The sequence below is a fragment of the Lates calcarifer genome, linkage group LG6 (assembly GCF_001640805.2).
Source record: "Lates calcarifer isolate ASB-BC8 linkage group LG6, TLL_Latcal_v3, whole genome shotgun sequence".
NCBI classification, from domain to species: domain Eukaryota; kingdom Metazoa; phylum Chordata; class Actinopteri; family Centropomidae; genus Lates; species Lates calcarifer.
In genome coordinates, this window is record NC_066838.1 from 12519337 (window position 1) to 12540662 (window position 21326).

A 21326-nucleotide genomic window follows, 5' to 3' on the forward strand; every position below is an offset into this window, starting at 1 on the left:
GTGTAGAGTAAAAAGAAACAATTTGTCATCTGTTCCTTCATTAAAATGTCCTGGATGGACGTTAAGAACATTAAAAGAAGAAAGTGAATGATCCAACCATATGAAGACAAAGATTTTATTTTCATTGCACAACTGATTTCATTCATTCAAGTTTAATGCAGTTTAAGTTCTATTAGACTGCATTAGACGTCAACTGATAAATAAAACATTCATTGTATTCACGACATGTTTTTAAAACTTTGTTTGGATTTTTTTTTTTCCAGACACTTGGTGGCAGTGGAAACAAGCTGTGAACACAGTAACAGTTCGGAAGTTAACATGGCGAAGTTGTAGCTAACACAACCAAGAATTAGGGAGAAACATTAGCTTCAAATATTCAGTATAATAGCCGTTTTTATTCTCCTCCAGCTCCGGAGGGAAATGTGTGGGTGTTCAGTTTCTTAATGCTCCCTTTTCACTGAAAAGGACATGAGCCCATGAGAGGGAAGAGAGTGACCCAAAACAGTAAATTTACGGACTGGACAATGAAAACAATGACCTGAAAGTTAGTGTAACGCCCCGTAAAATCCCACCGTCCGTACTGCACTTTGGTTAAATTAGCTCTTACAGTTTTTCAGAATACATATAAACGTTACGACAACTTTTTAAGATAGTCTCGTGAGAAGAACGCCGGTCGTTCTAAACGTTCGGACGGTTTAAAACGGTTAAAACATCCACCGCCCAGGGCTCCTCGCTGTCGGTTGTGGTTAGATCAGAATCGCCTCTTTACTCATTGTCCATTGTGAAGTTTGAGGTGGACCTCAAACTCACCCAGAACTAGTATATCTGATCAATTCATCATCTCTCACCACAGCATGAAGCAGTGGAAGGCCCTGGAGGTTTAAATCTTGCCTGCTGCTCATCGCCCCGGAGGCTAGCGAGCGTTTTTCCTATCATCTCCGATCGGAGCAGAGCCGAACTCAGATCGGATCAAATAAGATCACTGTGTAGGTTTTTTACAGGAATACACATTCACACTCACAAACACACAACACTCACTCAACCAAGCAGTCGCCAAACACTCTCTCACGTACACTCTCCACACACGCGCCATTCAAACTATGGAGGAGCCAAAACTTCCGGGGCGGCTTTTAAACCGAAAAGCCGCAAGGGCTTATGGGGGAAAGAAAGCACCGAATATTTGTATGTTGACCTCGTGTGGCCATTAGCGGAAAAGACCTTCACTCCTTTTTTTTCCCTCGATATTTCTTGGAATTAAGAAATTACAGTTTTACAGTTAAGCAAGTTTATGTGAACACTGATTAAGCGTATTTTATTTAAATAATGATTATAATTTTATTCGTATTGTACTTTTCCAAACAATAGTTTCAAAGAGCAAAGTAACAAAGATTTCTAGGATAAAACACTAAAACAGCAAAGCAAGACACAAGAAATAGTGAAAAGAGGCTGATACAGATACAGGCACAATAATTATTACATAAGATCATCATACATCTTCTAAACTGCATTGTAAATGACTGGTATATTGGTCTCAATACCTTTGCACTGATGTACAGCATGTATGTACAAAAGAGAGACAGAGACACATGCAGATACACACTGTGTTTTGCCTGTTCTGTTGTTTTTAGCCTTAAAGGCTTGCTGCATTGCTCATTAAATTAACAAATAAATAAGTTAAATATAAAGAAGCTAACAAATACATATACAAAGCTTGTGTCATTGCAGATTAGGTTTTAGTGGTGCAAACACACACTGATCTGTGATAAACACTGTTTTGAAAATGCTGAGTAGTCACAGTTTAAAGATAAAGAATTACTAAATTGATTTAAATCTAGCAAACACAATAACAGATATTTCACTTGTTATACTTGAACTGTGTGTTTCCAAGAACTAGTAAACGTAGGGTGAAAAAAATCTGACAGTTGTTTTGCCTTAAAACCTTTGCTGTTGGAGTCTCTGTTAGTACTGATTGGCTCTGTGGTGGAGGAATCGACTCATAATAGCGCCTTGCTAGGTTGGTTTTAAGCTGCATTTGTGTCGACGGTAATTAACTAATCTAGCGTCCTGTGCCCTGTGGGGGTTGTGAGGTAATCTTGAATGGCGTAATAAGATTTCAGTGTCTACTACCACTATTGACTACTTGAAGGTGGCACACCAAGTCTGAGGATCCCTCATCGACAGCAGTATGTTGGACTTGGGAGGAACAAAGAAACAGACAACAGACTGACTATGTGAGGAGCTGTGATTCTTTTTGACAATGGACTAAAACAGGAGGACTGTTACTGGACAGAAACAGTGGACCTCCACCATCCTGTCATGGAGGGGTCAACTGCAAAGAAAGTGAGTTCTTGCAAATTGTTTTCTCAGACCTTTACTCCTGTCTGGTGAGTGAGAGGTCAGTGTCTGGTCTGACAGCCATCTGTCAGAGGTTTAATCGACTTTCAGTCAGGCTGTAGGTGCAGCCTCTGTGAGTTTATTTGAAACTTCTGTATGACCAATAGACTTTATATCCCTCTCAAAAATATATTTGTATGCCTTAATACAGGATACGGTCATTGGGACAGTCTAGAGCTATCCTGCATTATGAAATGCCTTTTCCACTAGGATGAAAAACCTGAAAAAATATGGTTGAATAGTTGAGTAATAGTGGTCAAGTAGTAATAGGAGAAGAGCTTTCTTAGACAGAGCATTTGGAAGTATTCATCTGACAGCAATGACACACTATCTGATGTACTGCAGGGCCAAAAAGAAAATATATTTATCCTTTGGCTACTGTTGGACATGCGCCTCAAACACTAAAATCCAATCCATGAAATACTGTGAGGGTAAAGCTACGTTAGAGTCAGCTTGTGGCAATTCAGTATTAAGAGTGTCTGTGCTAGAGTGAAGGAGGAGGTGTGAGAGATCTGGTGGAGTGATTTTGCTGGAATCCATCCCAGCCCTGTAGGCCCCGTCTGGAACAACAGCTTCCATCGGGACAGACGCCCGTCAGGTTATCTCCCAGCTCAACCTCTCTGCAGGAGCCCTGAGCAGGGACAGGATCTGAGGGCTTATGTCAGTGGCAGCAGGGACAGCAAAAGGCACAAACCCAAACACAGAGCCTGAAAATCATCATCTGTAGGACAGTTTGTAACCAGAAATATATATGTGCTGTTATCTATCTGAGAGAGGTTGGACGATAACAACAGCATCTACCATCTGTTGCCTGCTGAATATGATCCAGGTTATCTGGTTTCAGTGGGTGTGGCAAAGGTATTGGTCTGATGAGTTACAGTGGGATGTCATACCAAGTTTTCATCCCATGTAGTCATATTGTGATATATAAATTAAGATATTTACATCATTTTCTTCTTTATTTCTACTATATAACTATGTTTTACCAGAGACAATCAGCATTGGGCCACTGTCACGACAGAGCTGTTACATCACAGCTCACCTGCTTAAGCAACGCAGCAGGCACTGTCCCTTTTAGCCTTTATCTAATTATACCCTCTGTCCAAACAGGCAAAGATCAAAATAAAGATGTTAAACATGTTCAGCTCTGTCAAATTACTAACAAACTAACTTCCTTTTTTCCTCTCTCACACCTTTTAACCAACAGAAACAAGGATACGGGCATCACAGGAAAGGTATCTTGATGCACAAATGCTGAACAATAATGGAACTATATTGTTCCATACTGTGGATTAGAATATTTAATTGATAGAAGTATCAATCAGATGTTGCCAATCAAATGTTCAAATGATTGTTTAATCTATTTGACCTCTCAAATACTATAGATCGATTAGTCTCTTTGAATGATCGATTTATTTGTTTGATAGATTTATTTTTATAGTACTAACAACTAAGTACTAACCTGTACTTACCCTAAACCTAACCTAACCCTTGGGTTTTTCAAATTTCTAAATTGTCACTCAGATTTGCCTAATGACTTTGTGACTCAAATAATCAAGAATATACAAATATTCAGTCACTATTTGATTGTCAGTTACTGTTTGATGGCAGTGTGAAGTCTAATTTCTCTCTGTTTATCTATGTTAAGATAAGTTTCTAGTCATTTTGGTAGAATTTGTCACATCTGAGGACTTAAAAGTTCAGACAGTGATATTAGCTGCTTTGTGTTCCTCAGAGAACTCTACTGGCCACCCGCCACTGTCCCGTCAGCCTACAGCAGACTGTAGTGGCGAGGACACCGTTCAGCCCAGGAAACTGAACGGCTCCTCAGTGGACACACCGAGCTACCAGAACCTGCACCGGGAGCTGCTGCTCAGCCACAAACGGTACAGGAGGTCAAACTTTTCTTCATTTAAAACAAAGCAGGGCAGTGTTCATATGAGTAACTGTGACTCTGGCTGACCATGCAGGGGCCTGCTGCTGGAGGAGAAACCAGAGCTGAAAAGAGTGTTGGAGCAGCGAAGACTGGAGCTGCACAAGGAGGAGGAGATGGCACGACGACGACCCTCTGATCTGGAGACGGAGCTCCGCAAGAGGCAGCAAAAACTGCAAGAGGTCAGAGGCACATGCTAGTACTAATACAATACTTCTGTACTGTTACATGAGCAGGATATCGAATGAATGACATTTGCTTGTGGTGGAGTTTTTTCACATTGTTATATGGTTAGTGTTAATGGCCAAATACCTCCAAGTTTTCATCCATCCAGCTCCTCTGGGGTTGAAAAAGCATCTTGGAACAGCTTGTAGATATTAACACTCTTTTTAGACCTTAGTGTAAATGTTGTTTAAGTAACATACTCTTGGTCCAGATCAACTGGATGATGGGTTAGGTGGATGACACTGACTTGTCCTTTGTTTTTCCAGTATGAACAGGAGGAGATCAGGAGGCAGGAGAACCTGCAGAAGATCCCAGAGTTTGTCCGTGTGAAGGACAACCTGAGGCGCACACAGACGTCTGAGCAGTGAGGCCCTCAGTAGGCTCCCATCAGCCCCTGCAGCATCTCACCATAGTGACCCTAAATATTTATGCTCACTGTCTGCTGACTTACATATAAAAGCACTAAGGCGCCAGCTGGCTTCACATCTGATAATGGATTTTAAATTGCATTTGAAACATCACAATTTGTGTAAAGAACCAGGAAATACAAAATCCATATTTAGAGAAAATGTAATGACAGCTCTGTTTTTGATGAGGGAGTGGGAGTGTTCATTTTTTATTTAGTATTTGTAAAGGGAAAGCTACTGTTTCAGAGGCTTGACATTTTTTATATTTTCTATGGTAACTGCACTATTTACTTTTTCAAATCAATTTCTCCCACACCAGCCAAGTCTAATTCTTACTTTAAAGGATTACTGTTTTGGGATTGCTAACAGACACATTTCTCCACAGAACTGTTTTGTATCAATAAAAATCCCCCAGCGTTACCACTCTGCATGTTTGTTTATCTGTTCCTGTTATGACTTCTGATATTTAGTGTGTCTGTGTGCACTGTGGAAATAAAGTCTTTATGGTTTGCAGAGATGTGTTGTTTTGTTGGATACTATTCAAAGCGCTGGGGACTGATTTGCATGCAGCTCCTCTCCCCGAGGGCTCTCGTGGTTCTTTCACATGGATATGGGACTTTGTTTAATTAGCTGATCTTTTCATTCCATCACGGGACGAGAGGAGAAAGCACAGGCCATCTGGAGCAGCCTTTTCAGGATATATAGGCTAGGAATACCCAAGGGCCTGGTTAAAGCACTGGAGACATTTGGGATAGTCAGTGAAGCCACCGGCTGAAGGAGAATAAAAGTAGCCTGTTTGCTATTTCAGAATTACATTTAGGTTATTTTAGGTTTAAGTGCTACACATGCTCAGTGGTGAAAGAAGTAGTCAGATCTGTTGCTTAAGTAAAACTATCAATATCAAAACGTAGAAAGGTGTTATATAACTAACAGTCTGGTAAGTACTCACAAATTAAAAGTGCTCACTAAAGTGTTATATTATTAGATGTATTAGGTAATTGTATTGTTATCTTATACTGCACTTTATATACAATAGGACAGGTTTACCTATAACCATGTGCAAAATTTTGTAATCTCATTACATGTTTTGTTTGTCAAATTTGAATCTGCTGAGTAATTATTAACAATAACCGTCAAATAAATTTAATGGAGCAAAGGCATAGGTACAACTTTCTGACAAGGCACAAAAGGGTTCATTAACTGCAATTGCTCTATTACTGGTTAATTAATCATTCATTTATGTTTTATAGATCAGTTATAAGCCAAGAACAATGTTTGTCTTCTTCTACAGCATAACACTTTTCACTGTTTGACCATCTGGGCACCTGGATCAAAATCTAGTTATAAACAGCTTACTAACATTTATAACTACAGACTTGATAGGTGTGTAGAACATTTATAGGTGGCTGACTATCTTTTGCTGATGGTTTATTAAAACCAATAAAAAACCATTATTCTTTATTAATGTCTTACTAACATTTATTAGTCCAGGCTTGATGGGCTGGAGGGGTTTTCCTGATGAAGTTAAATGCTACCAAAGAGGCATGCTGGAGGAGGATTTTCCACAACTTGGCAACCAAAAATTGTTGCTATCAATGGGTTATAGCTGATCTGTAAAACATTACAAAACTATTTAACAATTTAACCATTAATCACGTTTTAAAAAGCCAATATAAATGGAGCCCTATCAGCAAATGGTGGAATCAAATGGAAAAACACATGCAAGTACATCAAATTTGTAGGTTACTTTAACACAATGTTTGAGTAAAAGTGAGCCTCTGGTTGTTTCTCACCACTGAAATATTCTTGGCAATCTGGCAATCAAAATTAGGCTACATTTGTCCCTATTTAATTGTGTTTTTAATGTATTCAGGAGTTTGATGTTTGGCTCACATTGTCCCAAACATCACATTTTGGTCCCTGTTTTTTATCATCTTGGTGGAGGTGAACAACACCACGCTCACCTTCACCACTTACTTGCCAGCTGTCCTGGCTCTTTTTTTACCAAAACTTGCCTCTCCCTCCGGCCATTCATCTTTTGTGACTCTTGTGATTGAAAGCCCCCTCAGCGCGTCGCGTGCTGTGACAATACGCAGAGCGTGTCTGGAAAGTCAGCAGCGTCGGACTGAACCATTTAAAAAGGGTCCGGGGAGATCCGTTGCACCAAGGGATTTAACTCTCTCGGTTTAAAACGTACCTTTGTTAGAACAAATACACTTTCAGAGATTTGAAAATGATAAAAGCAAAAACATGAAGTAAATATAATATGAAATTCACCAGCAAAAGAATAGAAAAAAATATCAATAAAGCTCTTCCCCCTTCACAGAGAAAGTGGAGTTGACTGAAACAGATGTCCCAAACGCTACTCTCACATCAGACCAGCAGAGAAAGTCTGAACAACTGCGGCCGCTGCCGAGAGGATGCTGTAGAGGAGCAGAAGACTCACCATAAGGTAAATACACAGGATTTTCTGGAGGTTTACTACGTGATAAAAAGGGGGAAACACCGGACAGAGAAGACGCAGCAACACGAGTCGGTTTCAACCAGGTGGGGAGGGAAGCGATGCTTCTATAAGTATCTTAACATTAGCTAAATATTACAGAACAGTTAACTGAACTGGCTATTTCGGCAGCATTTAACCTCTAAAATTAAATCATCTCCAAGGACCATGCTATTATGATGACGAGTTAACTAACTATAGTGGTGGAGGAAGTATTCAGGTCCTTTACATTAGTAGAATTAGTGATACCACAGTGTAAAACTACTCAATTACAAGTAAATGTCCTGCATTTATTTAATGTACACAAATTATTATCTTGGACTTGTAGCTACACAACTTCAACCCCATCGGGTCTAATCAGCCACATAGGCGCAAACACCTGTGTGGAATGAATATTTTAGCAGCTTGTTGCATGTTTTAATTCTGTATCATCAAAGTAACGAATGATGTTAACTGTCAAGTAACTGTAGTGCGCTAAAAAAGTACAATATTTCTCTATTTAATATGGTAGCATGAAGTGGTAACTGAGTACATTTACTCAAGTTCTGTGCTACTAGTACTTGAGTGTTTCTATTTTCTGCCACTTTCTGTTTCTTCTCCACTACAAATCATATGGAAATGTTGCAACTATGATTTTTTTTTACATTTTTTTTTACATGTTAATGCATCAGTAGTAATAATCTAATAACATAGTATGAAACGAACCATTCTGCGTAACAAGCACACTGACCTTTAACACTTAGTGAGTGTGGTTTGCTATTGATACCTCTGCACTTTTCCTCAGTAAGGATTTACAGGACATTAACTTGTAAAGGGTTATTATTATAGTGTGGTACTGCTTTTTCTACCTTAGTAAAAGATCTGAGTATTTCCATCACTGCTGTTTCTTAGTCTCCTCATAGTTTACTTGTCTATTAATGAATACAAAACAGCTGTGGTGGAAGACTGCACAGATGAATAACTTGCTCTGTATTGTACCATTACTATGAACAGGTTGCTTTCACAGATTTTTAAAAATAGGGCAATTACCAGGTTGGTGGCAGTTGTTTGTGCCTGCCGCAGCAGAATAAACACAGCCTCCCTCAGTCCACATGTTGACAGACATGCAGTGCTACTGCAGTGCCAAAGACAACACCTCAGTGTTGTTCTGCCCCCTGGGGGTCCCCCGGGTCTTTTGTTAACGGTGGGTGCTTGTGGTGAAAAGCTGTAACCACATCCTGTCAGTGGCCTGCGATGACCATCAGTGTCCATTCAGAGGCCTCAGAAATGATGACTCAGAGGGACAAGGTGCCCTGATCCCCGGCCAGCCCTTCAGCCTTTGGCAGACAATGGAGCATCTCTTCTTGCCCTCTGTATTTATACTGTCGTTGGGGTGTGACAGAGCTGGTGTGTCTGGCCAGCATATGGCCTCCAGAGACTGAGAGCAGGCCGGTATGGTGCTTATTACCCCTGCATTGTCTCTGCTGGAAAACTAAGACCCCTGCACTACTTAACAGTGCTGACCTGAGCAGTGACAAATAAAAGAGGCTAACAGCGTTTCAGTCTTTAATATCACCTTCTCACAGCGATGGCTTAAATTAACTTCATGTTGTCACAGCCTCCTATCTGCGTTTTTCTGCTGTCTGTGAAGTTTCCAAACTCAGCACTGCTTCTCAAGGCGAAGATCTGACTCCAGTGACGTGCTTTGTAATACAACACTTCATTTTTTTCCCTCTCTTGCCGCTCCCCCACATTGATGCACTTTTCTTCCAGCAGCCCATATTATGTACAGAGTGGATCCATTTTGCTGAATGGATTTTGGCTTTTCATCAGACTCTGAAATAAGGCATACTGTAAAGTCGTTTGGTTTCTTCCATAGTATCAGCATTCAGTGGAGAATCTTAATTACAGGGTTCGAACAGGCTTCGGTCTGGTTTCAGGCATCCCTCACTGTTTCCTCGCCGAGGCTGGTCCCCGTTGGTAATTCCAGGGCTGACCACAGTGGTAATGAGCACGGCGGTGGTGGGAGGCATTCCAGGAGATCGCAGCTCCAAAGGCTCATGGGAAAGGGTGGTGGGGGAAGTCTGCGAGACAGTGAATCCACATCATGATCTTTCACCATAAACACTCACTTCCGTAGATGTTACCCCGTCGCGGTCCAGTGAGCAAGCGAGGATGGGTGGGGACTCCTCAGCTCCCATCCCTGACACGTTTCTAGATAGTCAGTCTTCATTAGCGGTGATCACACACTCCCCTCAATTGAGATGTTATGACTATATCAATCTAGTCTGCCGGGTGGAGACTGTGCTATCAGCAGCTATCCCTCCAGGAAATGGACTGCTATTCCTGTTACACTCCATCAAGAAAAGTATTGTTTCTTTGGCTCTCCCTGACAGTATAATTTCAACACTCCCACGTCTCCAGGTTCTCATGAAAGCTATGATAAATGGCTTTGCAATAAGATGCAACTTTTAGTGAGATTTTACCCGAACTCACCCGCCCACTCACTCAGCCTAGACCACAGACTCTTGTGAAAGTCTTCAGAGAGTTATGGGGTGTAAGTGGGTAAATCCCACATTACCCTGCCTGTCTCTGATTACCCGGCTGGATTCCCGTTGACGTTTTTCAGTTTTAGCTCGCTGCAGCGCGGAGCCGTGCGTATAGCAGCACCCTGACCTTGCACAGTAAACACTCAGCGCTGTTCTTTTCTCCACCTCTCACTGCAGCCTTGTCTCAGCATTGGCCCAACAACGGCGCTCAGGCCTGGAGCAGAGTCGTCAGCAGATATTGCGCCCACAGCAGATTATTGAGGCTGGGGTTGGTGGATACAGGGCCTTTGTTGCAGTGTTGTTTTACTGACTCGAGCTGTGCTGGCTGCGCCTCATTGTGCTACCGGCTGCTCATAGCTGCGTCAGTTCACATGAGTTGCTGCGGTGAATGGGTCAAGCCTGTGGAGATACACAATAATATCCTGTTAGAGGAGGTTCTCATCCACACGGGCTCTGAGTCTTCCTGCTCCCTGCAGGAAAGGGCCTGATACCAATCTCCAAACACAGAGGATGAGACAGGAGCTGAGCATTATACACAGCAGCCTTAGCAACACATTCATTCATGTGGTATCTGTTTTCATGCCTCCCTGCCTCCCCCTTTATTCCTTCTTCACAAAATATCATTTGCATCTCATATGAATTTTGTTGACATGATTTCAACACAGGCTGCTACATGAGTCATCGGGTTTCTGAACTCTCCTTTTATGAACGCGTGGCATTGAAGTAAGGCAAGCTAATGATATCCTTTAATCATGTTAGTGCCCATATCATTGTTGCAGAAGTCTGGCAGACATGTGAGATCCAAAATAAATTAACTGACCTAAAAAATTGAGGAAACAAAGGCTGCATTTTCTGGAAGGTTTCTCTCTCTCTCTCTCTCTCTCTGTCTCTCTCTCTTGCCCTGAGGCAATAGCACCACAGCAGCCACCCACATATCTCCTGGCCTGGCTTTAAAAGCCTCGACCTCTACCCAAATGTTATTTCCAATTTGTTGTTGTTATTGTTTTTTTTTCCTTCTTGCTGTCGTTCCTCTCCGCAACTCGTTTTTGGTTATTGTCAGTCAGATGTTTGGTGGAAAGCAACAATGGAACAGAGCAGGCCATAAACATGAATTGCGCCTGTGCCTGTTTGTGAAAGTGTGTTTGTGAAATGGGCATCGCTGCACAGGAGTCAGCAGGGACCTTGTGATCTGATGCTGCGTGGACAAGCCCCGCATTGAGACATTCTTCCACTTCAAAGCCCCCAGAGGGTTTTCTGGACACTGGTTGAAAAGGAGCTGAGGGAGGGGTGCACGGGGGGAACAGGTGCAGTCCATGAGTGGGGTAATTCCCGCTGCCATCTGCTTTCTTTTTCGGGGTCTGGGCTCTTTAAACGCCCTCTGACACGCCTCATGGTGACACGCTCCCCTAGCCAGCCGCGCCGTGCCCCGTCACCATGGCACCACGATTCGCATTAACCCCCGCACATGTGCCGAGTCAACCGTGGGGGTCTGCCTCTTTTGTGATGGAGCATGGGAGGGAGAAAGAGGTGGAGGGGGAGGAGGAGGTGGGAGACACAGAGCTGCATGGATAAGTGTGTGAAAGGACACTCGCCAGTCTTTCACTTTTGTTAAGTAAAGCAGCAGGAGTGAGCATGAATGAAGCCATGTGGCAGGAAAACAACAGGAGAATCTATATTCTGCTAAGCGATCAGTCTCATTTTAATAATCTGAACTTATTTCAACAGGTATTTGACTGGAAACTTGAGAGCAGATAGTCAAGATGACGGCCATCGAGAGTAAAGAGGAGATCAGTGACACTGACAGTGGAATTATCTTACACTCTGGTAAGAACATCATTACGGAAATATGCCACAGATTATACAACAATATACCACAATAATACTACTAATTCTTGCTCACCCAGTGCTGTGATTTTTAAGTCTGATATTCATATTTGAAAGTTTCAAGAATCAGATGATGATATATAAACCAATAGTTTTTTTTTTGTTTGTTTGTTTGTTTTTTACATACAGACATGCACAGACACATACACATAACAGAAACAAATATTTCTGATAAGGATCTACAAGTTTCAAAATAAACTTCTTATTGCTATTATTGTTATTATATTATTTTTTGGATTTATTATTATTTTAAATATATTATTTTAATCTTAATACCTACACTAATACCAGAATATCTGCAATACAGACATAGTCCACACACGACTCCCAGTGTTGCCAACAACCTACATGACACCACACCATGCAGGCAGGAGAAACCATCACAGCTTTAATACTATGCAGCACTGACCTACTTACACAAGTACAAGGTATAAGAGCTAATGTTAGTGTAAATCCAGGGGAAACAATACAATAATAAACAGTACACAATACTGCACAGCACCAGCTCTAGTGCTGATCAGATTTCTACAATTTCTGCATCTCATATATGCGATGCCAGAGGATACATGATATGTGGTAGAAATAGTGAATTATATATTCATTTCTATGGCCGATACAGATGCTGGTGAGGAAAACTTGATGTGATCCTCTGTGTGTTTCTCTGCAGGACCAGACAGCCCCACGTCCCCAGTGAAGGATCTGACCACCCACACCAGAGCCCTGAAGCTGAAGCACCAGTCTCTGGAGGAGCGTCTGGAGCTCTGCCTGCTGGAGCTGCGAAAGCTCTGCATCAGAGAGGCAGTAAGTAACTTGTGTTTTGTTTAGTACCAAGGCTCTAAATGAATGGTAAGGATTGCTCTCTGTGTGTCAGGTTATTTTGTAATCAACACCTTTATTTTGTCTTCAGCAGGAGCTGACTGGTACACTGCCCACAGACTATCCTCTGATGCCTGACGAGAAGCCACCTCGGGTCAGAAGGAGGATTGGAGCTTCCTTCAAGCTGGACGAAGGTCTGATCCATCTGGATAAACAGGTGCAGACCACGATCACTGTTTTGCATCGATGATGATAGTAAGTGAGCATAAGAGGCTACTGTTCATCAACCAAAACTAACTCAGAACTTGTCTCTGTTGAAAGGATTCAGAGTTGCAGGCGCTGGAAACTGACTTAGCTCTTCAGCAGCAGATTTATGAGGCAGCCCGCAAACTCTCCCTGGAGGAGAACCTGAGCAAACCACAGAAGAAGAGCCGACTCCAGCAGTGCAAGAGGGAGGAGAAGAAAGTGAAGGACCTGCAGGAGGCCGTGTTTCAGCACAGGATCAAGAGTGAGTGCAACTCACCGTGCATCAGCGTCTCAACCAGCCAAAACAAAGGTTTGTAACACTGCTGTCCCCTACAGGCCAATCTGCGCACTGCACTCACTGAACACATACAGTGGGTTTGTTGGACACGTCTAAAATGTTTGTTTTCTGTTTGCCAGATCTGTGCATGTCTGATGACAGCTCCCTGTCTGATGTGGTGGCCCTGGATGATGGTGAGTCTGGGGTACATTTATACAAATTTATACACACATAGGTTTAGTTTTGAGGTTATCTTTTAAACGTGCAGTAGCCTGAAGTATGCAGTCAGTATTAGCATCAAAATACACAATATACTTAAAGTACAAAGGGTAAAAGTACATTATGAACAATGTCTCATTTCAGAGTAACATGTTTGTTATTGTATTATAATTATTGAATATATTAATGTGTGTATCACTTTAATGTTGCAGTTGGTGAGGCTCATTTTAATCACTTAATATACTGCTGTATAGTACATGAGTAAATATACTTACTTTCCACTGTATGTGTAGATTATATAGATCAGAGATATTTTGCAGCAGCATGGCGAGCAGGCAGCAGTTTCAAGGAAGCATGATAACATCCATATTGTTTACCATGCTGAAACTGAACAAATGATTAATGATAATTAATGATGAATCACCTTTTTCATGTCAAAAACACAAAAAAAACTAAAGCATGCTGCCTCATACTGACTGATTTATGTTCTCTCTCTGTAGATGTGGACTCGCCCAGCCCCCTCTCTCCTCCTGTGTTGATCACTTCCTATTCAGACCCCCTCCAGCTGTCAGCCAAGACCCTGCAGTCGTCCCAGCAGTCATCAAGTCAGCTCAGTGTGGAGTATGAGCGCTCTCCCATCCAGAACTCTCCATGGAAGGAGTCCAGTCTGGACCAGCCATACCAGAAGGCCTCAAAACCTCAGTCTGCTTGCAGCAGCAGGTCCAGGTAGGAGTCTGAAGTGTGATATTAACCCAGTGATCTCAACAACAATGAAACAAATACAGACAAGTTTTTCATATTAAAATGACCAGAGACAAAAGAACAATTCAAAAAGAAGAAAACACTGAGTCACATGTCAATATTCATACAGCTGACCTTCGTGCTCATAGTTTGCTTAAAGAGCTTAAAACACATTTTTCAGATGCAGTTACAACTCTGATCAGCATCCTGCACATGTTTATATTTCTCTGCTTCCATTTAATGTGACGTTTCACAGATTAAATCTGTGTAAGTCTAAAATGAACTTTGACTTCATTGTCCAGATGAATGTGTCATGCTGCCTGCCTCATGTTGTCCCTCTGTTTTTGTTGTGAGCAGTAGTCCAGCAGGAACCCAGGTATCTGTGGAGAGCAGCAGGATTCCTCTCTCTCAGTTTGTCAAGAACTCGGCCCTGCGCCACAACCACTCCACCAGCGCCCCCTCTACCCCAGAGCTGCACGTACGGCGTCAGTACTCCCAGTCCTTCAGGTAAACCAAGACAACATGTCATCACATCAACAACATAATGTTCAAAGAGCATAACAACAACGTACTATGGTTTTACAATTTTTTACAATTTTTTCAATGACATGTCTCCTCAGACTTCCCAAAAATAAGGCGTCTGCTGACAAGGAGCGCCTCAGCTCGGAGAGCAGTCGAGGGCGAGCCAGGCTGCCCCAGCGGCGCTGCGTGGCTGACTTCATGGTGCGGTCTCCGGAGTACTCTCCCCTGCGTCTATACCAGTCCAGCTCTGAGGACAGCAGCTCGGAGCACTCGTCCTCCTCCTACATCAGCTCCCCAGGCAGGGACGGACCAACCGAGATCCCAAAGCTCTGCCCGCCGCCTTACGGATTCCACTTTGGAGCAAAAAAAGGAGTCTCCAGCTTCTCTGGCTCACACAAGAACAACAGCCAGTCTCAGCCCAGCCCTGGCTTCATCAAGGCCGCAGTAGAAAATGGCCCCCTCTCCCCTCAAGACCTGGACCTGGGAAAGTGCTTCCTGTCCTCCCCTCCTGTGGCATGCAGCCCTCAGCAAAGACAGTGTCAGGAGGGAGCGTTGTCCCCGAGGAGAGTCCTAAAGCCCCCTCCGCCTTACACCAGGCTGGTGCGAACACCCTCGCTGAAGGAGTATCCTAACCATGCTATTAGGCTGATGCCCAGGGAGATTGTGTCAGAGGAGCTGAAGTCCTGGCATCAGAGGAATCAGCTGCAGAAGTTGCGGCCGAGCTGCGTGGATCAGCAGAGCTCAATGAGCATCAAAAGCCCCACTTCACCCCACCTGCCTCCATTTACAGAGGTTGGCACTAATAATGATCTAAATTCAACAAGCTGCAAACACCATTGAAAATATAGTATATAAGGTCTGCAACTAACAATTACTTTCATGATAGTCAGTTGATTATTTTCTCAGTTTTATAGATTCCAATTCTTGTTTTTTGTAACTTACAGCCCAAAAATTAAAGATATTCAGTTTACAATAATGTTAAAACATGGAAAAGCAGCAAATTCTCACATTTAAAGAAGCTGGAACCATCATATTTTTACTTGACTATTGACTATTGAGTCATATTTTGACTTGATTATCTTAAATGACTGAAACCATGAATCAATTATTAAAATAGCTGCAGATGAACATTCTTTCAGTCGGCTAATCAATTTCACGCCAATTGTCACAGTTCTGAAACATATATATATATACACATATTCAATATATTTCTGCACAGAACGCTGAAGGTGAGCACTGATTTCATGTGTTTTTTCACAGGGTTCGGGGAATGTAATTCTCCAGAGAGCTGCAGATGGGACTCCACTCCAGTGGTTTGTGGCTGAAGATGCTGAAATTGTGAGCCAGGTGTAGCTGAGACCTCTGCTCCTTTGCAGTATGCTCAGTAGGATGTATGCTATTCCTTTCTATTTATCTCTGTATTTATTAAGTTTTTGGACTCTCTGTGAGATTGTATGTTGACGTGATGCAGAAAACATGGACCTATTGGTACCCTGACAAGCACATTTTCTCTTTCCTCTTTTAACTTAAAACTTAAGGTAAGGTGATATGCCAGTTTTATTTATTTTAAATTGTTTTCTAATAGACAGGCCTGAGGTGAACGGAAGTTCATTCAATTTCATTAATGTGTCAAATGGATCATAAACTTGCTGTGGTTTCAAAAAAATGCTTTGTGGCTGGCACACATTTTGCACTGCAGTAGCAGTAGCAGTAGTTTTCATATAAGTCCTCCTATTCCTAATATAATTTCAACACCACGCTATATTTATCTATTATTTAAAGTTTCCCTCTTGCAACATAGAGACTTACTAAAAAGTTGAAAATGCATTTTTACATATATATAGTTAAAATTTAACATGAACATGACGTGAAGTAAGCTGAATCTTAACATTTGCTATTAACTCTTTATAATTAATCACTGATGCCTTTTAACAGTGGTTTGATGAATGTTTTCACTGCAGTTTGGTGTTTTGTTACTAACCAAGTGATTGTATCAGTTTTGATATTTTTTGTATATTTATAATAAAAAAATGTGACTGAAAATTTTGTGTTTCATCAAAATGTTTTCTATTCACATACAAAGAGCTTTCCAGACACTAGATGTTCACAGTACAGTCACAGTGTTTAGACAAGAACACATCACAGCTCAAATTCTTCATCATGAATCTTCCACAATAAGTAAGTCAGCGTTACGATACAGAAAAGCACAAACAGGTACAAGCAGAGGACCGCCCAGCGACAGCGATACAGCCAGAGAGCCAGAGGACGATGTCTCCACAAAGATCCATACCTGAAGACAGTAATCAGTTAACATTTGTCCAGAGAGAGAAGACAATCATCACAGTCATCAAAAGGCTTTTAACAAATCTGTTGCCTTACGAGCCTGCAGAGATCCGTCGGTAGACGTTTGCACTCTTTTTGTCCTTGTCTGACTTCTTCTTTGATAACACAGCTTTGCCCTTGTGTCTCTGTCGCAAAGTATCCAGGGGGGAACTGTAATAAAGACACATATCTTACAGATGTTACTGCAGTTAAATCACTCCAGTACAGTATCATGCAAAGTTACAAATGGTGGACAAAGTTACAGAAAACTGATACTACTGCTTCTAAGCTAATATCCTGTTTTTCAGTCACAATTCGCTTTATTTCCAGGCCCACACAGTCCACAGAGGGAAGAAGGATAGAAGACAGAGAATAAAACTGACAAAAAACATTTTTTCATCATCTTCTCATCACATGACATTGTCACCAATTATCCACCCTCCAACACACTAACTCCTCTAGTGCTATTTTCCTACCCCAGTATAAAACTGACAAATTAATTAAACACAGATTTATTTAAGGAAACGCGCCAAGTAGACATAACATTAACTGAAATTATTCTTTTGTGCAGTCTAGAAGAGCTCTTAACATTTTAGTTTTTGGTGCACTCTATCAGACAAACTTGCAACACAGTCATTGCCACACAGAGTCTGAGGCCTGGTTAGAAATCCTGCCTCGTCAAAATAAAACCATAAAACCTGAAGGTCCATTTGTGTCATGATTTTTGAGATTTGGCTCGACACGGTAATCTTTCCTTAAAAACTTTTAAAAGAATGTAATGATTCAATGGTCCTTTCTACCATAGCTGCTTTTCCTATTTTCTTCACAGCAGACACAGATTAATGAGTTACACTTGCAAATTTGTAGCGGTTGCTCTCTCTGCGATCGCAAACACTGCAAACTAATGTCATGTGGCAGCATTAAAAGACAGCACATGCCATAAAAAGTGATTCCTTGTCGTACTTTTTGCTTTGTATTTTCCTGGTGACCACTTGTTTTGAAGGTGGGCACTCTGTGTTGGGGATGGGAGGGGGGTCTGAAGGTGGAGGCGGAGCAGCTGAAGCTTCTGACGGAGTTTCATGTGGATCAAGAGGCCTAAAGAAGAGACCAAAAAACAGATCAGGTGATGCACACTTGCTGATTCAGAACATTTCTCATGTAGATCAGATGCAGAGCATTAACACAGAGTTTCTAGTTGACCTGTCGTCCACTGTGTCGTCCTTGGTCACGACAGAGCAGCTGGACTCGGAGCTATGGGATGGAGACCCTCCTCGAGGCACCCGCTTCCTCAAGTCTCGCTTCCTCTTCTCCTGCAGAAACAAAGAAGAAGCTCATTATGTTCTTTTTTGGATGATGACGTTTGTAGAGAAAGTGAGAGAGCTCAGTAGAGAAGCCTCCTCACCTTGGTTTGGCCAGAAATGAGTGACATACTGATCCTTCGACGGCCCAAGTTCTAAAAGAAAAAAGAGAGAGAGGAGAGTAAAATGTGGATTGAGGTGATGGAGAGGTAGCACTACTGTTATTGGATGTAACAATGAGTCAAATATCACCCTACCTGCTGAGAGCTTCTCTTTCTGTTGTCACCTTCCTCTGGATCTATGAAAAAAGATCCAGCGGTCAGTCAAATATTCTACATGACAGCCAGACAGATACTTTGAGACAGAGAAGACTTAAGTATCAGAAACCTGATGAGGCTCTGGAATCGATCATGTTCTGCTGCTGGATCGCCTTCCTGGCCTCTTCCAGCTCTGCCGCATTTCTGTCATGTCTCCTCCTCAGATTCTCCACATGAGCCACCATGAGCTCGACTGCCCGACTCACTCGAGCTTCCTGCCACAGACAGAAAACAAGAGATTACAGCTTTTCTTTTTTTTTTTTACAATAAGAGATACTACCAAAAGGTCTGAGCTGTTCCAGCGTTCTACAGATCAATAGCGAATATGTTACAGATCAATACTGAGACACTGTCATGTATCAATAGAAAGAAATATGGTGTGATCACTGTTATTTACAATTTAGACTGCAGTATGTTCTCTGCCAGTGTTATATGCTGAGCATCTGGGCCAGTAGCCATGTGTTAATGATGTTACAGCTGATGGCCTATTGTACACTGTGGGCTGATAAATGATTCAGTTAAACAATAATAAAGTCATGAATAACAACTTATAAATCCTCTTCTTTACAGTTTACATAATTTAAACTGATTTTTCCTTCTGAATCAAAACTGTAATCACTCACAGACTGTCTCATGTGAGCCTTTAGAAATGTGTAACTTGTCTCTGTATCGATAGTTTTGATTGTCTTTATGAGATTTTATTGCTCTACGTCCAAACTATGCGGGACTGCTGGAAAACAGTTTAAAAGAACGGGTTTACAAATGTTCAAGTCTGTCTAAGAACAACAGTCTGGTGCTGTTGAACACTGAAACAGGTTTTGCTCACTAAAATCATCTTCAATAGTTTATCTGAAGCTTATACAAGGCCTCACAAATTACGTGTTAGATGTTACAAAGTTTTAGTGGATAATTATTTCTTTTTTGTTACAGTTTCTCTACTAGACCCAAACAGGGAAACAGAAAGAAGAATGTTTTTACTAAAACAACAACAAATTTGATTTGTCTTCCTCAGACAGCTGAGGCCTCATAATAGTTTCAAATAAACTGCTGGGAAATTATTTACACAGAAGAAGCAGTGAAATATCCATAGGAAGAGATCTCTTAGTGAACTGTTTAAATGTTCATATGAGCATCTGACTATTGTTTTAAAACAGACTTGAAAAACTGTGAACCTTTCCTTTAAACTGAGTCAGGCTCTGCAGTTTTTCCTGCTGTAAAATGAAATGAAAATGTCTTAAGTGTTGCTGAGTCATGATCAGTGTACCTGATGCACAGCCCCGAGGACCTCGGCTGTGTTGGAGATCCGTTCCACAGTTCCACCAAGGATGTCCAGAGACAGCTCCAGTCTCTGCAGGATCTTACTGCGCTTACTGTCCAGACACAGGCCCTTCAGCATCTGAAATACACACACACACACACACACACACACTTGTGACCCTGCTCTGTTGTTTTGTCATAAAGACTGACTTCAGATCATCCATCTCATGCTCCTATACCTCCAGGGTCTCCCTGCCTCTGGTCAGCTCCAGCTGGATGTTCTCCTCAGCCAGGTTGCGGGCGTGTTCCTCCGCCTGCAGCCTCTGCTTCAGGGTGTACTGATCACAGCGGAAGGCCAGGGTGATCTGAGAGAAGGCAGTCTGAGCAGAAACAAACTGATCATTTCACTCAGGTTTTCAACGCACTCATACAATTTAAACATTTTTATGTTCATATCAGGTTTTAATGCCTGGCCCTGAAGAAAGCACAGTTAATCAGCTGCATTCACATCCATTAACATGACTGTCAGTGACGTAAATGCACCAGATTTAACCAATGTTGTTTATCTGCTGCCTTGAAAATTACATATTCAGCACAAAATCAGGATCCACACTACTTCGAACCAACATAAGGACAAAGGATCACAACTAAAACATTCAAAACACACAACATGCACAAATAATGTTCCCATGTAATGTATCACATGCACATTACAACAAAGACAAGGTGTTGAATTTTTGATTTAACAGCACCTAAAAAGAAGAAGTGAAGGGTCTTACCTCCAAATCTTTCTCTGACATTGCTACACTGTTAGAAAAAAGAAATGTTGAAAGCTTAATAAATAAAATCAGGTTAATTAAATACATAATGACGTTGTGTGTGACGGTCAGTATATTACACCTGTTGAGGCCCACACGCTCTATGATGGACAGTTCGTTCCAGCTTGTGATTGGTGGCTCCTCCTGACTTGTTTCTGTTTCACATGATAAAATCCAGTTTAATTTTAGAGCTATGACACCAGTCACTGGTGTTTTTATGAGCATGATTTTATTTATTTTTTTGCTGTTACCTTCTTCACTGTCCTCACTGCCCAGCATGGTGGGCAGACTGTAACTGTTTGTCTCTGCATCAGGCTGAAAGAAGTTCAGAAACATTACCCCCCGATGATCATTAAATACAAAGTGTTGATCAGTGTTAACAGGCAGGACAGGTGGTAGATTATTCGCCTCACCTCAGCGTTCATCACTTCATTAGCTGCTGTCTTTGTGAGAATAATCCAAACGTTTTACTCGGATAAAACCCAGATTAAATCATTCAAATCCTCTTCACTGCCAACAGGGGATTTTTCATTGTATAAAATATATTTTCACAGGTTCCTCTCAGTGTTGTGTTGTCAGTGGTTCATTTTCTGCCTCAGCCTTTCTCCTGTACTGAGAATAG

General features: G+C 41.7%; 2 protein-coding genes and 1 non-coding gene across 4 annotated transcripts; 2 read left to right on the forward strand and 1 right to left on the reverse strand.

The window, feature by feature from the left end:
• Nucleotides 1-746: 746 nt before the first annotated feature.
• LOC127142618 (small Cajal body-specific RNA 2) lies at nucleotides 747-1144 on the reverse strand. The gene has a single exon (XR_007813521.1). It is a non-coding gene; the product is annotated as a small Cajal body-specific RNA 2 (non-coding RNA).
• Nucleotides 1145-2316: 1172 nt separating this feature from the next.
• On the forward strand, nucleotides 2317-5445 carry zgc:195245 (uncharacterized protein LOC565483 homolog). Its single transcript, XM_018665869.2, has 5 exons — nucleotides 2317-2340; nucleotides 3602-3629; nucleotides 4130-4280; nucleotides 4365-4509; nucleotides 4819-5445. Exons 1-5 carry the CDS (start codon nucleotides 2317-2319, stop codon nucleotides 4918-4920), a joined length of 450 nt encoding a protein of 149 aa, XP_018521385.1. The 3' UTR covers nucleotides 4921-5445.
• A 736-nt stretch (nucleotides 5446-6181) lies between these two features.
• inavaa (innate immunity activator a) lies at nucleotides 6182-16725 on the forward strand. Of its 2 annotated transcripts, none has more exons than XM_018665972.2 (10): nucleotides 6182-7506; nucleotides 11713-11811; nucleotides 12539-12672; nucleotides 12782-12904; nucleotides 13009-13243; nucleotides 13351-13404; nucleotides 13930-14155; nucleotides 14528-14677; nucleotides 14791-15484; nucleotides 15953-16725. In XM_018665972.2, exons 2-10 carry the CDS (start codon nucleotides 11748-11750, stop codon nucleotides 16043-16045), a joined length of 1773 nt encoding a protein of 590 aa, XP_018521488.1. In that variant the 5' UTR covers nucleotides 6182-7506; nucleotides 11713-11747; the 3' UTR covers nucleotides 16046-16725. The 2 variants fall into 2 exon arrangements, with proteins under 2 accessions (XP_018521488.1, XP_018521487.1); XM_018665971.2 differs by having other exon boundaries at nucleotides 6183-7411.
• The last annotated feature ends 4601 nt before the right edge of the window (nucleotides 16726-21326 follow it).